At 39.8% G+C, this 15297-nt stretch overlaps 1 protein-coding gene across 7 annotated transcripts in view; it reads left to right on the top strand.

The window, feature by feature from the left end:
• The window catches only part of MSRA (methionine sulfoxide reductase A), a 434957-nt gene that overhangs the window by 163344 nt on the left and 256316 nt on the right, over positions 1 to 15297 (top strand). For 6 of the 7 annotated variants that reach the window (XM_059372261.1, XM_059372299.1, XM_059372310.1 and 3 more), the window contains one exon: positions 3686 to 3754. The exons of the other annotated variant lie outside the window; for it this stretch is intronic. In XM_059372261.1, coding sequence (XP_059228244.1) covers positions 3686 to 3754 — 69 coding nt within the window. The remainder of the gene's footprint in view (positions 1 to 3685; positions 3755 to 15297) is intronic. 7 annotated transcript variants of the gene reach the window in all.

Here is a 15297-nt window from a genome sequence, read left to right as displayed (position 1 = left end):
TGTTTTAAGTGCTTTACATATATTAACTAATTTAATTCTCAAAGCGGCCCACAAGTTGGTACCAATGAAGAAACTCGTACAAATGAAGAAACTCGAAGTGAAATGCCTAAGCCATGTTCCTTACAGCTAGGAGGTGGGAGAGCAGAGTTTCAAAGTCTAGGCAGACTTGCTCTAGGGCCCTTGTCCTTAGTTGCCGACACTTTGCTATCTCTTCTTGGCTAATGCTGTGTTTTTGTTACCCAGGAGCTGACTCAGCTGCAGTTCAGAAGAAAATGCGAAATCAGGTTTATAGACTTGTTATCTTTGGGTCTTGGTCTCTAGAATAAAAGACAAAGCAGAGTCTAGGGAAACCTTAGCATTGAGGAGAGAGTTGCATATGAACTTCCTCCTTCACTCTCCAATTCGCTTTCCTCCTCCACTGGCTCTGCCACCTTCTGAGAAGAGAGGTGAATTGGATGGGAAGAGGGGAAGACATTTGCGCAGTGAAACAGAGAGGAGTTCCTTGGTCTCTGGGCTACCTGGCTGGGGAAACTACTTTTGAGTAGCCATTTTCAATGGATTGTTTTTATGTCAGGGACATTTGTACATAAAAACAAAGAGATGTCCTTAGAGTATCAAATAACATATCTTTTGTAATGGCTGAAGAGAGACTTATCAGTATTGTTTATGTCTTCTGACAGTAACTTAACAACTACTTATTGAACTCCTATGCATTGTCCCCCATTGGGCAAGGATTATCAAAGTGGTGACCCAAAGGAGTTATGAGACCTGCCCTCCCTGTGCTTATAGTCTGTTTGTCCAGGTAATGGCTAAGTGTAAGATGCAGCTCTGGTGAGTGCTGTAGAAGGTCATTGGTCCCAAGAAATCAATGGTAGTAGAGAATGAGGATTGAGGTGATCAGACCTCATGGGTCCTTGAAGGCCACATTAGAGTTTTAACTTTAGCCTAAGAACAATGGGAAGCCATAGAAGGTGGGGAAGGAAATTGGGGAGTTTGTGTCATACAATGAGTTTGTTTTTCTTTTAGAAAGGTAATGCGAATTAGAGAGGGGACATAGATGACCTAGAGGTATTTATAGGAGTCCAGGCAAGGAGACCACAATGATTTTGGTGGTGAGGGGAAGAAGTGGAGGGATTCTGGATGTCTGGAAGGTAAAACTGGCTAGATTTGGTGGTGGATTGATGTGGATAGTGACAGCTCAAGAACAGGCAAGGATGCCTTAGAAATTAGGATAACAGTCCTGTTCCTAGAGGTGGGGATTCTGGTAGAGGGCCATGTTTGGAATGGAAGGTCATTTTGTGTTGGTGGTACTTTTGAGCTGTCTGAGAGGAGATGTCAAATAGGCTACACTTTTCATGGTAAATGTGTAGTGTTTTGGTTGGGCTATAAATAAGCCTTGATGGATTGTCCGGGGAAATCAAGTCCTGTGAGAAAAAATTTTTAACCCATAATTTTGTTGATTCTTAAAAATCTGAACAGATTTTCATTTAGAAAGTAAGAATCTAACAATGATAAAGGAAATTAATAAAGGTAAGAATCTCATATAATCTCCCTAGTTGTTTTAATTTTTGTATGTTTCTCTGCCAGAGAAATATTTCTCTTCCTATAAGCATTCATATTTTAATTAGTTGTCATTATAATCTACATCCAGTGTTGTAATAGGATTGTTTCACTTACCATTATCCCAAATATTTTTTCACATATTTATATATCTTTCAAATGCTCTATTTAACATATGTTACTTAATATCACATGCTTTTGATAAATCATGAATTATAATTTTCTAAGCAATGTTAGTACTTTTGGATATTCATTTGATTTTCAAGTTTTATTATTATAAGTAATAAATATTCTTATTTGTATCATCTTTTTTTTTACTCTTACATTATTCTTTAGGTTGAATTCTTATGAGTGGGATTAGTGAATCAAAGAGCTTGACTGGATTTATAACTCTTGATATGTGTAAAGGCAAACATTTTCAGAACTACAGGCAGGGACTGTGAAGTGGTGACCTTAGAACAGAACTGTGACCTCCATGTCAGACCTCATCACATTTCTTTGGATTCAGCAACCAGTGGTTCTAACCATATTAATGAGTGCTTGACAAGGTCCCATGGCCACCGGGACCTGGGCTCGTCTCTTCCCTTCCTCCAGGTTTTCTGTTCCTAGGCTAGTGCCACCATCACTGAATAACCTGTGAGAGCCCCTGAATTGATGGTATCCTGCAGAGGTTGTCTGAACTTGACTGAGCCTCATAAGCCTTCAGGTTCTAAAAGACTTCTAGGGTACTGGAGAGGGATTCCTGTGGTTTTGGATGGAGTTCTCAAGACTTTTCATGCCTTGGTCCATGCCTACCATTGTGTCATTCATGGCCACTGCTGCTCAATGTATCACCTCTGCTATGCCCAGACTAGACTCTCTTCTGGTCCCAGATGATGCCTCAGTCACAGCCAGACTCCTGGCTCTCATTCAGGTTGCTTGTTCACTCTCTGCCTTTCCAAACCCTGCCTCTCCTTCAGGACGCTGCGATGGTTGCCCTTCCTCCAGGTTGCTGGATCTCACTCCCACCCAGCTTTGCTATTCCTCTGCTGTGAACTCTTACAGTACCTTTAGTCCCTAATTCCAGAACTTGGCACATAATTGTAAGCTTTCTGGTAAAGCTTTCTGACATTTTTATGTTGTGAAGGTAATTTTAATTTCCACAGGGGCAGGAACCATGTCCTACTCTCCACAGCCCCCTCAGTCAGACTGTCATGCTGAGCCCTTTGCCAGTGCTCCATAAACTGAATGGGACACAGGAAATCAAAATGTATGTGCTATATGAAGCAGCATCAAGGCTTTTTAGCCATTCTTACGTATTTTCAACTTAAATGCCCATACTCAAGGATTGCTGAGGATATTATTCAAATACTTGTAGATGAATCATACTCAGCTGGGTTCTATGTGACTAAAGTTTGAGGGGTTATGAGAATAAGTTAATGCTGGAAAACCATAACTTGGTCACCTTCTATTTCTAAGTCCTTGCTATGCCCAGGGTGGGGAGGGTGTTGGTGGAAGAAACCAGCAACATACTCAACCAGGAAGAGTAGTTGAGAAACACTGGCTTATCCATTTGATCTGTAAGAAGGCAAATGTCTGTGGCTCCTGGTAACAGTGGCTGTATTGTAGTGAAATGATGCATTCTATTATTCTGTTCTTTTAAAAAATTGGCCCCAATGTTACCCTGCTGTCCTCGTGGCTCACTTCAATGATTGGGTCAATGTTCTGATTATCAGGAGTCTTTAGAGGAAGTCTCCCCAGTTCACCCGGGGACCCCAAGTTTCCCTTCTTCCTCAGGGGCTGGCCTGGTCCTGTGGGGCCTCTCTGCCCAGGGGTCAGGAGCTTTGGGGCTGGGCTATCTCTGCCACCACCAGTCTTAGGGCTCTGCACAAGCTCGGGCCTTGGTACCCTCATTTGTAAAACCAGGCACTTGAACTAGACCATCTTGAGGCTCTTCAGTAACTGATATTAAAAACAGAATAATTGAAACTCTCTTAAAAGGGTAAGCTTTGGTGGCGTTTTTAACTAAAAACGAGAAATAGACTCTTTGACACATTTAATGACATGTGTTAGTATGCGTGTGGAACTTTACACTTAACTTGTATTTCTTTCTTTCCTTCTCTCCCTCTTTTTTTTTTTTTTCTAGCCAAACATCATGTCAATGGCAATAGAACAGTTGAACCTTTCCCAGAGGGAACACAGATGGCTGTATTTGGTAAGATATCAACTCTGAAAGAAAACCCAAATTGTGTGCAAAGACTAGTGCCAAATTTCTGAGTTTTAGCAAGTGTCCTCAGGGCTTCAAAATCTGGGCTCTTCTAGATATTTACAAGTCATTGGAGCCAAAAAAACTATCGAGTTCTTAGTATTTCTGGGATCAGAAAAGCTTATTCTATAGAATTTAATATGCTTTCTTTTCTCACTTTGCAAACCAAATATCAAACTGTGTATTTGCTATTTCTTACGTCCACACTGTGAATTAACCTGATAATTTACAGTTTGAGTTTTTCTTCTCTAGAAGGGTCCCCCCCCCCACATTGATACGTAATTTTGTCAACGGCTGGGGTTCAAGAAGTTTTGAGTTGTTATTCCACAAAATCAATCTAATTGAATAATCTCTCTCTCTTCCATTATGAATTCAGCATATTCCTTAGAGAAAAATCAGTTAAAATGTCTTAAACAGAATAAAATTTAACCCCTGAGTATATATTTACAATATAAAATTATGTGGCTGAGCAGAACCTCTCTGTTAGATTCCAGACCTTTTGGTGGCAAGGTCCTTTTTAATTCATAGCTCCTGACCTCCATATTTAATGTCACTTAAGCTTCCTTCAAAATGTCTCTACACCTGGCACTTTCTTTCCCTGCCTTTTCCCTTTCTTTCTCCCTTCTCCTCCTCCTTCCCTTTTCTTCCCGGTTTCCTCTTCCTTTAAACCCTCCTGTTCCCCTTTCCCTGGAGCAATGCCCTGGTGCCCTTATCAATCTCTCAGGGGTTATTGCCTCTGTCCTGTGGATTTTCATTTTCTTGTATCTTCTGGATCCTTCCCCTCGGCCTTTATTTTTCACTTTTTGAAGATTTATTATTTATTTGAGAGAGAGAAAGAATGTGTGTGAGAGAGAGAGAGAGCATGAGAAGAGGGAGGGTCAGAAGGAAAAGCAGACTCCCCCTGAGCAGGGAGCCTGATGCTCGACTAGATCCTAGTATTCCAGGATCATGACCTGAGCGGAAGGCAGTTGCTTAACCAATTGAACCACCCAGGTACCCTCCCCTGAGCCTTTAGATAGGTTTTATGGTTGGCTCCATTCTAAAAATCCTGAAGTTCCCTGACTTTATGCTGTCCTCTAGCTTCCTTTCTACCCTGATCTTGATGATGATCTCCTACAAAGGCTTTTGATGTAAATCTGCTTTAAGCATGGAGGTGTCTTTGAGGTGGAAATTAGCCTCAGGATGACCCATCTCTAAATTAGCCTATTCAGGAAAAGCATTAACTTATTCACAGAGATGGAACCAGAATTAGTAATCAATTATGATTAACAGTTGCAGAGTTATGAAACAGAGCTAATTCTGCCCGAGTGTTTGTAAATCTTGCTCTGTATGGGCTATCACCTTTTAAAATACACTGATCAGTAGTTAGGAATTATTATGCTCAGAAATGTAAATGGAGAATTTGATTTTTGTAGCAAAAAAGCGTAATGGACACTCTAAAAGTATGTGCTAAATATTTGATTTGTTAACATTTCCTCTGAGGACTCATGTTCAGATGATGCCATTTTACTGGAGTTGTGGGTTTAGGACCGTTCCCAGGGGACAGCAGATGTCACATCAGTCCTCAAAAGGTTACTTTGATGATTTTTTTTGTTTTTGTCTTTCAGATTTTTCACCCCCAGACATGTTAGAAACTCAGTTCCATGTCATGTTGGGAAATATAAAATGAGACTGACTTATCTTAGCAGGTTTCCCTTTGTTGTGCTATTGGAGGAAAGCTTCCTTCCCAAAGGGCAGACCAAGCACCAGGCAGGCCAGAGAATGAGAAATATCAGTAAATAAAGCTCCTTGATGAGATGCTAATTATTATTTGTCATGGCTTTGGTTTATATTGGCTTTCCTAAAAATCCTAACCCATAGCCTTCATTGTTTGGCTTTGGGCAAGCATGGTTCCCCTCCTATAGAATGAGAGGGCTGACAGAGTGCTCTGAGACTCTTCCCTTTGCTTCTACATCTCATATATTTAAAACTGAAGGCTGATCTGGCAGCAGACAGTCCCCTGGAAATCCACTGTGAATGGCCAAGGTGTGTGGCTTTTAAAAGAGGTGAATTGTATATAATTTCTACAAGTGCAGAGTTACACAGATCGTAAAAATAGAGTATCTTTGGACAGCTAAGAATTTTTACTTTATGAGAACTGGGGTTTGGCTCTTACACATGCTTAAATTAAGGCCTCTATTTGGGTTAAGTATGTGCAGGCATTTTTTATTAATGTTTTAAAAACTGTTCTCATTCTATATTACTTGTCCTCCTGGCCTACAGTGGAGAGAGACAGCAGGCGGTTTTGGGGGTGGGCTTCTCTCATTCCGAGTTGTTTATAGCTTGACCGAAAAGGTTAAACCAAGTATATAGCATTTGGCTCTTTGACGTATGTTGGACATCTAATCCTCTTGACACCTTGCAAGGCTGGTAGGAACATGTAATTCTCTTCTCAGAGAGCTCCTGTCTCTTACCAGCGCCACTCAGCCAGTGATATGGTGGAGGGAGAATTTGAGTCCGAGTCTAACTGACCCTGAAGCCCATGCTCTTTTTAGGATGTTCCCTGACACTTAGCCCTGGTTGGAGGAGTTGGAGGGACCACGGGGCAAGTCTGGTAGCTGCAGAAATGCTTTTCAGCTGGATCCATGCACAAAAGCATGCTATCCAGCCAAGTCAATTTAGCAAACTGATTTGTGAGTTTCTATGCATTCCCAGAGTGCTCTGAAGGACTCTTGAGATACAGCCTTTGCTGGGAAAATACTATTGGAATGACATCTACTATGCCATTTTTACTCATTTGATTTTAGTAGCATGAATTAATGTACAGGAGATTGTTTTACATCTGCCGGACTGTGAGTTCACCAAAGTACCAATGGCACTTTCTACTTGTGTCAACTCATTCTTCACCCATGTAAGTCTTAATATCTTATGATCTAATAGTATCACCAGTTTCAATTTTATTATCTATTGGTTAATCATTTGAATGTACATTACAGAATCCTGTCTACGTAGGAACTTTTAAATTTTAATCCATTCTAAAGTGGTCATTGAACTGCCATTAAGCATTTAGAGTGGATAATGTAAGGAAGTGGAGTGTGAGGACAGGGCACATTCCACTGTGAAAAACACACGAGTGCAGCATTCTGTCAAGTGACCAAGGAATAGATAGATAGTTTCTTCATTTCTGGCGTATAATCTTCACAGATTATTTTAAAGCTAAGTTGTTCATTTTTTCAGATTTTCTTTCATGGCCCATTTGTTAGTCGTCGTCTTGTTTTTGTGTGGCCATGGTTCTTAAGCTTCTTTGTTGCTCTTTCTGTCCTCTGCACTTTAGGACAATGATAATGAAGGTAATAGGCTCTGCTCACCCAGTGGGCTTCTCCTTGTCTGTGTATGATGCTCTCTTTCAAGTCAGTGGGAGCCCTTTTTCCACAAGCTGGAAAAGCAGAACCGAACATTTTGCAATTACTTAATGCCTTTGTTCCTGGTGGCTGAGAGTGCCCTATGGCTATCATCCCTTTAATCCTACAACATCCCTGTGAAGTGGGCATTATTGTGCTCTGTTAGAGACAGAGAAACTGAGGCACCCAAAGATGAAAGAAATCTGGTCAAGTGGTGGGAATGCTTTCTCAGGCATGAGGACATCCATATTACATTTGCCAGCATGCTGTGCCTGACTTAGAAAGGTTCTCTCCAGCTCTCAACAACTTAATGAAAGTGACATCCCGTTGGCAGTGAGCCACTCCATCCACGCAGAGAGCACAGGCTTCAGCCTCTCATGGTGGTTGTTTTTAAGCCCAGAACAACTTTTCATTTTATTGAAAATACTCCATATTCAAGAAGATTTATTTCAAAATAAAATTTAAAAAATGATTAATTGAGGAAAATGCAGAGAAGTTGGGAGTTGCAAAGATTTGTTAATTTGGGAAGATTTTTAGTATAATTAAAAAAAATGAAATACAGTTCTTAGGAACACGTGGGTGGCTCAGTAATTTGAGCATCTGCCCTCAGCTCAGGTCATGATCCCAGGGTCCTGGGATCGAGTCCCATATTTGGCTCCCTGCTTAGCAGGGAGCCTCCTCTCTCTCTGCCAGCTGTTCTCCCTGCTTTCTTTCTGACAAATAAATAAATAAAATACAGTGAACATAGATATATTAAATGAAGTAAACAAATGAAAAAAAATTACAGTGTCGGAGACTGTACTTACATTATATATCATACAGTACCAACACCAGTAGTTCTACTAACTTCTAAGATTTTCCTCAGTAAATATTGTTATATTCTTTCTGAATGACTTGAAATTAAAAGTTAATTCAAATTTATAAAACCTGGCTCATAGCTCTTCAGTAAGAGATGGAGAATTGATCTGATTATGCCCTTGCAGGTTTCATATTGTACTACTAGTGTCCAGTGACATAGGGTGATGAGCAGTCCGTCACTAGAGGTATTTAAATGATAGAGTGGTCATTCCTAACCAATTGAGAAATGGGATTAAATAGCACTTTAGAGCCTTTCTTCTTAGTTAATGAGCATTTGTCTTATTTCAGAATTAAACCTTTTGGAAAAAATTATTTCTAACAAGAAAGCCTTTGATCCTATCATTTAGAAATCCACATCAAGGCTGTTTGTTACAAGGTAAGATTCTGCAGTGAGGAATCTTAGTGTACAGGAATTGATACCAGTGACAGCAGCAGAAGAAGCAGAGAAGCAGAATCTCTGTGAATTCTTAGGGTGGGTTTTTAGGCTCCCAATAGCCTGACAGCAATGGCTCTGTGATCTCAAACCCTTGCAAAACATGTTTTCTTTGTCAGGTGTTCTTAGGGCTTCTCCAATGAGAGGGAGTGAAAGGCAATCCAAGACATCATGAAAATGTGCTGATGACCTTGTTACAAATCTCTGTTTATAGCCAGGGTGCCAAGAATTTACTAGACTGTTTCTTAAATAGGTGTATGGAAGGACTGATTCCAGATCGGGGCTTGGGGCTGGCACAAGCCCACAGATGCACCACAGTCCAGGGCTCTCACCTTCAGTACCCCAAAGGAGAATGAGATCAGTGTCTATAAGATGAACCAATCATAAGACATTTTTTCCCTCTGACTTCAGTTGGAGGTGAATTTTTTGAAACAGCCACAGTTATTTTGTCTGCTAGCCAAGAAAACAGCATTGAAAGCAGCAGGCAATATGTCAGACTTCAAAGGAAAATATATTGGTGTCTCATTGGCTCGAATCCAACATTATGTTGGTAAATAATCAAATCCCGGTGTGGCATATTTCTCCCTGAACCTTGACTGAAAACCATTGAAGACCATTCTGTGAGCTGTGGAGTGGCAGTCACTCATTCTAGGAAAAAGGCCAGAAAGAATGACTTTGAAATGTGTTTATAATTAACTAAACAATCTAAATTCACAAGACTGTTAGAACAGCAGGCTGCTAACTGGTGCAAACTTCTTAAGTGATGAGGCACTTGGGGAAACAAAAATAGGCCTCTTCCCATATACTCTGAAGAACCTTTAAGGGAAAATAATTGGGCATTTAGGGACATGTTTTAAGATATATGTCATTTTATATGTCTTTTTTGTGTGCGTAAAAGTCTCAATTTGTATTTTCTTTTTGCGCGTGGAGAGGTCAGATAATATAGGGGAGGGTGAAGGATTTAGCTGAAAATCCCATTTGGATTGTATTGCATTGCTTGGATTGATGCAGCCACCAGGTCTGATCCAGAGGAGCACAGGTGTGGAGTCTGAGAGGGTATCCTTGGGTGAGGAGGGTGATAGGGGCATATATTTAGAAACTCGAAGCTGGAGTGTGGGTGGGGATTTCTGAGCTTAGAGAATGGAAGTGAACCCATTGTAGAAGAGTAAATCCAAATCCAATAATGTTCGATAATCACGTATCCACCAACCTCAACCATTTGGAATGCATGTAAGAACCAGAAAATAAGCCCCCTCCCCCTCCAAGCTGGTGAGTTGCTCCCCAGGGTGGGGGGCACCTGGTCTCCCCAGTTAGAGGGTGCTTGATCCAGCCCTCAGGTGATTAACTGCAACATCAATCAGTTCCATTTGATCTATAATCTCTCCTGCATAATACCTGATGAGTCCTGTGACTCAGGGATTTTGAAGGATAACCGACTGCATTAGTGGAAAACTAATCTAATGTTGGCCCATTACTGGCCAGCTCTTGTTCAGCTTTCTATGAGACCTTTCTATGAGGTCTAAATGAGACTCATTGCTTCCTTCTGAATCAATACAGAGCTCTCCAAAAGTGCCATGAATTCTCTTTTGGCCTCAACTATTGAATTGATGAGCTGTGGCTAATTATTTCACTGTTACCAATAGTATGCAGTGACCATCCAATTGACCAACTTTTTTAAAGTTTTAAAAATGAAAATTTATATAATTTTATTTTACAAATATGGGAGTAATTTCTTAAAGCACTACAGAGAAAAAGTACCCAGTAAGTTGTGCAAGAGAAACAATTATGTATCTACTGCTTCTCTGTGAATTAGCTTTTTTAGAAGAAAAATGTAGATTTGGAGAATGACAAAAACTAGAGTTAATTATTATTCAGTCTAACTCAACTAGCATTTTTAAGAAAAATAATGAAACCCATAATGCAGGTAATAAAAAGCAGAATAGTCTCTCTTACTCTACTCCTTCCAACCATTTCCCTTGGGCCTTGTTATAAAATAAAATAAAGGAAAATTAAAATGGATACAAGACATGGCAAAATACCATATATTAGAATTCAGTATTTACTGAATTTAATATTTACTGAATATATTAGGCCAAAGAAAAATATGAGAAATGAAATATACAAATAGTGCACATCATAATAAAATATAACTTATCAAAGTTGGCCACAAATTTGATTCTATATTTTCTAGCAGCATTGGGAAGATCAGTTAGTCTATGGTTGATTTCAGTTTTTAAAACTTATGATAGAATATACACAATATAAAATTTGCCATTTTAACCATTTTTAAATGTACAGTTCAGTGGCATTAAGAATAGTCTCACTGTTGTGAAACCATCATCACCACCCATCTCCTGGACTTTTTCATCTTTCCCAACTGAAATTCTGTATTCCTTAGACAGTAATTCTCCGTTCTGTCTCCAGCTAGCCCCCAGCAATCCCTATTCTACTTTCCATCTCTCCGAATTTCACTACTCTAGATAGCTCCAGTAAGTGGAATCATTCAATAATTATCCTTTTGTGATGAGCTTATTTCACCTGGCATAAAGTCTTCAAGGTTCATCCATATTGTGACGTGTGTTGCAGTTTCCTTCCTTTTTTTAAAGTCCAAGTAATAGTCCACCAAATATGTAGGCCACATTTTGTTTATCCATTCATCTATTGAAGGGTACTTGGGTTGCTTCCATGTTTTGGCTCTCATGAATACTACTGCTATGAGAATGGGAGTATAAATATCTCTTTGAGACCCTACTTTCAGTACCTTAAAGAATATACCTACAAGTGGAATTGCTGGATTGCATGGTAATCTTATGTTTCATTTTTTGAGGAACTGCAATCCTATTCTCTACAATGACTGAACCATTTTACATTCCCATTGGCAAAGCGCAAGGCTTCCAATTTCTTCACATCCCTGCCAGCCTGCGTTGTTTGTTAATAGGAACCCTCACGGGTGTGATACTGAAAATCTGTATGCTTGGGGGAATCTTAAAATCTCCTGATTCTAGAACCCGAAAGAAGTTTCTTTCAAGGATATGTAGAAGGAGGACACTGTAACGTAAGAGAGTTAGCAGTACTACTGAGAACCCTTTAGAAAGTGAGCAGCATGAGGCCATTTGTGAGCTGCTGGTTACACTGCTCTTCTACTTGTGCTCCTGACATCCACCAGGGAATATTTGGTCCACACACCCCCACAGGTGCCACAGGGTGTTTTTCTGGTGGGCTCTGGCTTATTGCATAAATTACTTGTATTGCATCTAAAATAATCCGTGGCCGGGTTATCTTATAAAGAATTTTCTCTCAATACTATTTCTTTCAGTGGATTTTTAAAAAAATATTTATTTTTTAGTTCTTTATTGGGAAAAATTTCAAATATGTTAAAAATAAACTGATGTAGTGAAGCCTCTCTTACTCAACTTCAACAGTTATCAGTTAGGGCTGAGTGTGTTTCATGTATATTCCCACTCGCTCTCTCCTCCATCTTAGGTATTTTAAAGCAAATCTCATGTATCATTTTATTTCATCCATGAATATTTTGATATGTATCTCTAAATGAGCAAATTTCTAGGGGTACTTGGGTGGCTCAGTCAGTTAAGTTTCGGACTCTTCATTTTGGCTCAGTTCATGATCTCAGAATAGTGGGATCAGGCCCCAAGTCCGGCTCTGCATTGGGTGTGCAGCCTGCTTAAGGTTATCTCTCTCCGTCTTCCCTTCCCTTCCACATCCTGCTGTGGTGCTTGCTCTAAATAAATAAATATTCTTCTCGTACCCACTTAAGCCCCCATGTTGCAACACCACTTCCTCATATCAGGGAGATCATATGATAGTTGTCTTTCTCCGCCTGACTTATTTCGCTAAGCATGATACGCTCTAGTTCCATCCATGTTGTCGCAAATGGCAAGATTTCATTGATGGCTGCATAGTATTCCATTGTGTATATATACCACATCTTCTTGATCCATTCATCTGTTGATGGACATCTAGGTTCTTTCCATAGTTTGGCTATTGTGGACATTGCTGCTATAAACATTCGAGTACACGTGCCCCTTTGGATCACTACATTTGTATCTTTAGGGTAAATACCCAATAGTGCAATTGCTGGGTCATAGGGCAGTTCTATTTTCAACATTTTGAGGAACCTCCATGCTGTTTTCCAGAGAGGTTGCACCAGCTTGCATTCCCACCAACAGTGTAGGAGGGTTCCCCTTTCTCCGCATCCTCGCCAGCACCTGTCATTTCCTGACTTGTTGATTTTAGCCATTCTGACTGGTGTGAGGTGATATCGCATTGTGGTTTTGATTTGTATTTCCCTGATGCCGAGTGATATGGAGCACTTTTTCATGTGTCTGTTGGCCATCTGGATGTCTTCTTTGCAGAAATGTCTGTTCATGTCCTCTGCCCATTTCTTGATTGGATTATTTGTTCTTTGGGTGTTGAGTTTGCTAAGTTCTTTATAGATTCTGGACACTAGTCCTTTATCTGATATGTCGTTTGCAAATATCTTCTCCCATTCTGTCAGTTGTCTTTTGATTTTGTTAACTGTTTCCTTTGCTGTGCAAAAGCTTTTGATCTTGATGAAATCCCAATAGTTCATTTTTGCCCTTGCTTCCCTTGCCTTTGGCGTTGTTCCTAGGAAGATGTTGCTGCGGCTGAGGTCGAGGAGGTTGCTGTCTGTGTTCTCCTCAAGGATTTTGATGGATTCCTTTCTCACATTGAGGTCCTTCATCCATTTTGAGTCTATTTTCGTGTGTGGTGTAAGGAAATGGTCCAATTTCATTTTTCTGCATGTGGCTGTCCAATTTTCCCAGCACCATTTATTGAAGAGGCTGTCTTTTGCAACATGGGGGCTTAAGTGGGTACGAGAAGAATAAATGAAAGAAGATGGGATAGGGAGGGAGACAAACCATAAGTGACTCTTAATCTCACAAAACAAACTGAGGGTTGCTGGAGGGAGGGGGTTTGGGAGAAGGGGGTGGTATTATGGACATTGGGGAGGGTATGTGCTTTGGTGAGTGCTGTGAAGTGTGTAAACCTGGTGATTCACAGACCTGTACCCCTGGGGATAAAAATATATGTTTATAAAAATAAAAAATTATATTTAAAAATAAATAAATAAATAAGCAGTTTTCTAGAAAACGTACCATAATGCCATTATCACAGCAATAAAAGTAGTTTTTTAAATAACATCAAATATCCCAAAAGTCCATAAGTTTGAATCGATATCCAAATTGAGTTCATACGTTGTAATTGGTTGATATAAATATTTAGTCTCTCTCTCTTTTTTAAAAGACTTTATTTATTTATTTGACAGAGATCACAAGTAGGCAAAGAGACAGGCAGAGAGAGAGTGGGAAGCAGGCTCCCTGCTGAGCAGAGAGCCTGATGTGGGGCTTGATCCCAGGACCCTGAGATCATGACTTGAGCCGAAGGCAGAGGCTTAACCCACCGAGCCACCCAGGCACCCCTATTTAGTCTCTTACTCTGTTAAGTTCATCCTTCTTTTTTTTTATTTTGTAATTTATTTGTTCAAGAAATTAGATAATTTATTCTGCACATTTCTTTCAGTCTAGATTGAATGATCATGTTTATCATTCCTCTATGCTTTCTATAAATTGGGACTTAGAGTCCTGATCAGAATCTGTAGGTGGGGTGCATAAACCATTCAGGAGGCATTTAATAACTGGATAATTAAGTTACCAGCCTTAATGCTCATTGCCTAGATCTGTTATTCTGTTAGAGGCTGCAGGATGGCACTCTTTTAATTCTAGAATTTCCTTTTATTTATGAACTAGAAAATTTCTATAAGAAGCTTCACTTTTATTAACTATTTGGTTACCTTGACATCCAGTTTGATTAAGAAAGAAGCATCATCTTCCCCCTTCCCCCATCTGCCATTTTACTCTGTGGATCTGAGCATGGTTTAAATGTATCTTCATGAGTTAGAAGCATATAAAAATATAGTTGCTTAAGTCAAAAATGATTTAACAAGTGATGGAAATCTCTTTAATTTGACTGAATGACCATTTTCACTTGGGCATTTAACCAAATTATTGAGATTTATAACCGTTTGGTTACACACTTGAAAATATAATCATGATAGACAGATTGCCTCAACAGATTTGGATAAAACAAAGATGCAGGCCTATAGTCAGGTGGCAGAAGGTATGTCTCTGGCAAAGCTGGATCTGGGAATTGGCCATCTTCTCTGCTGTTCTCATCCCAGGTCTTGTGACCAGGGGATGGAGTGCCATGTGGGTCTCAGTTCTGAACCTCAGTAACCCAGGATGAAAAAGCCAGCTCCAGAGAGGGCCTGAGGACTGGGGGCCATCTTGCTTCTAGATGCAGAATGCTGTCAAAATACTGGAATGATGAGAATGGATAAGCAGCCAAGAAATGACAATGCCTCCCTAGGAATGCTGCCCGCTATAAAGACTAACAGCTGGGCTGTCTCACCTGGAGCACTTTTTCATGCTTTGGCTTATATTGTGAATGTGTTCAAGGGTAGCAGGAGACATATTTATCAGAGTGCGTTTTCCATACTCTGTGTCTTCCAGTTTTCACAGACAAAACAGGTAAAACTATCTACAGGGTCATGGCCAAGTATTTTGGAAGCTATTTACTAACTCATTTTTCTTTTTATTATTTATTATTGTTTTCTTTTTTTTTTTGGAATTTGTCTCAAATTTTCCTTTTGGAATGATGCTATGTATAAAGTAAACAAAAATAAAATAATTCCTGTGAGTGAAATTTCTTAGGTCTAGTATAACATACAGTTTTGTTTTTTTTTTTAAGGCATTCAAAATCAAACAGTGCCAGATCTGTTT

This window comes from Mustela nigripes, chromosome 1 (assembly GCF_022355385.1).
Source record: "Mustela nigripes isolate SB6536 chromosome 1, MUSNIG.SB6536, whole genome shotgun sequence".
Taxonomy (NCBI): Eukaryota; Metazoa; Chordata; class Mammalia; order Carnivora; family Mustelidae; genus Mustela; species Mustela nigripes.
This window is presented reverse-complemented; position numbering and strand designations above follow the sequence as displayed.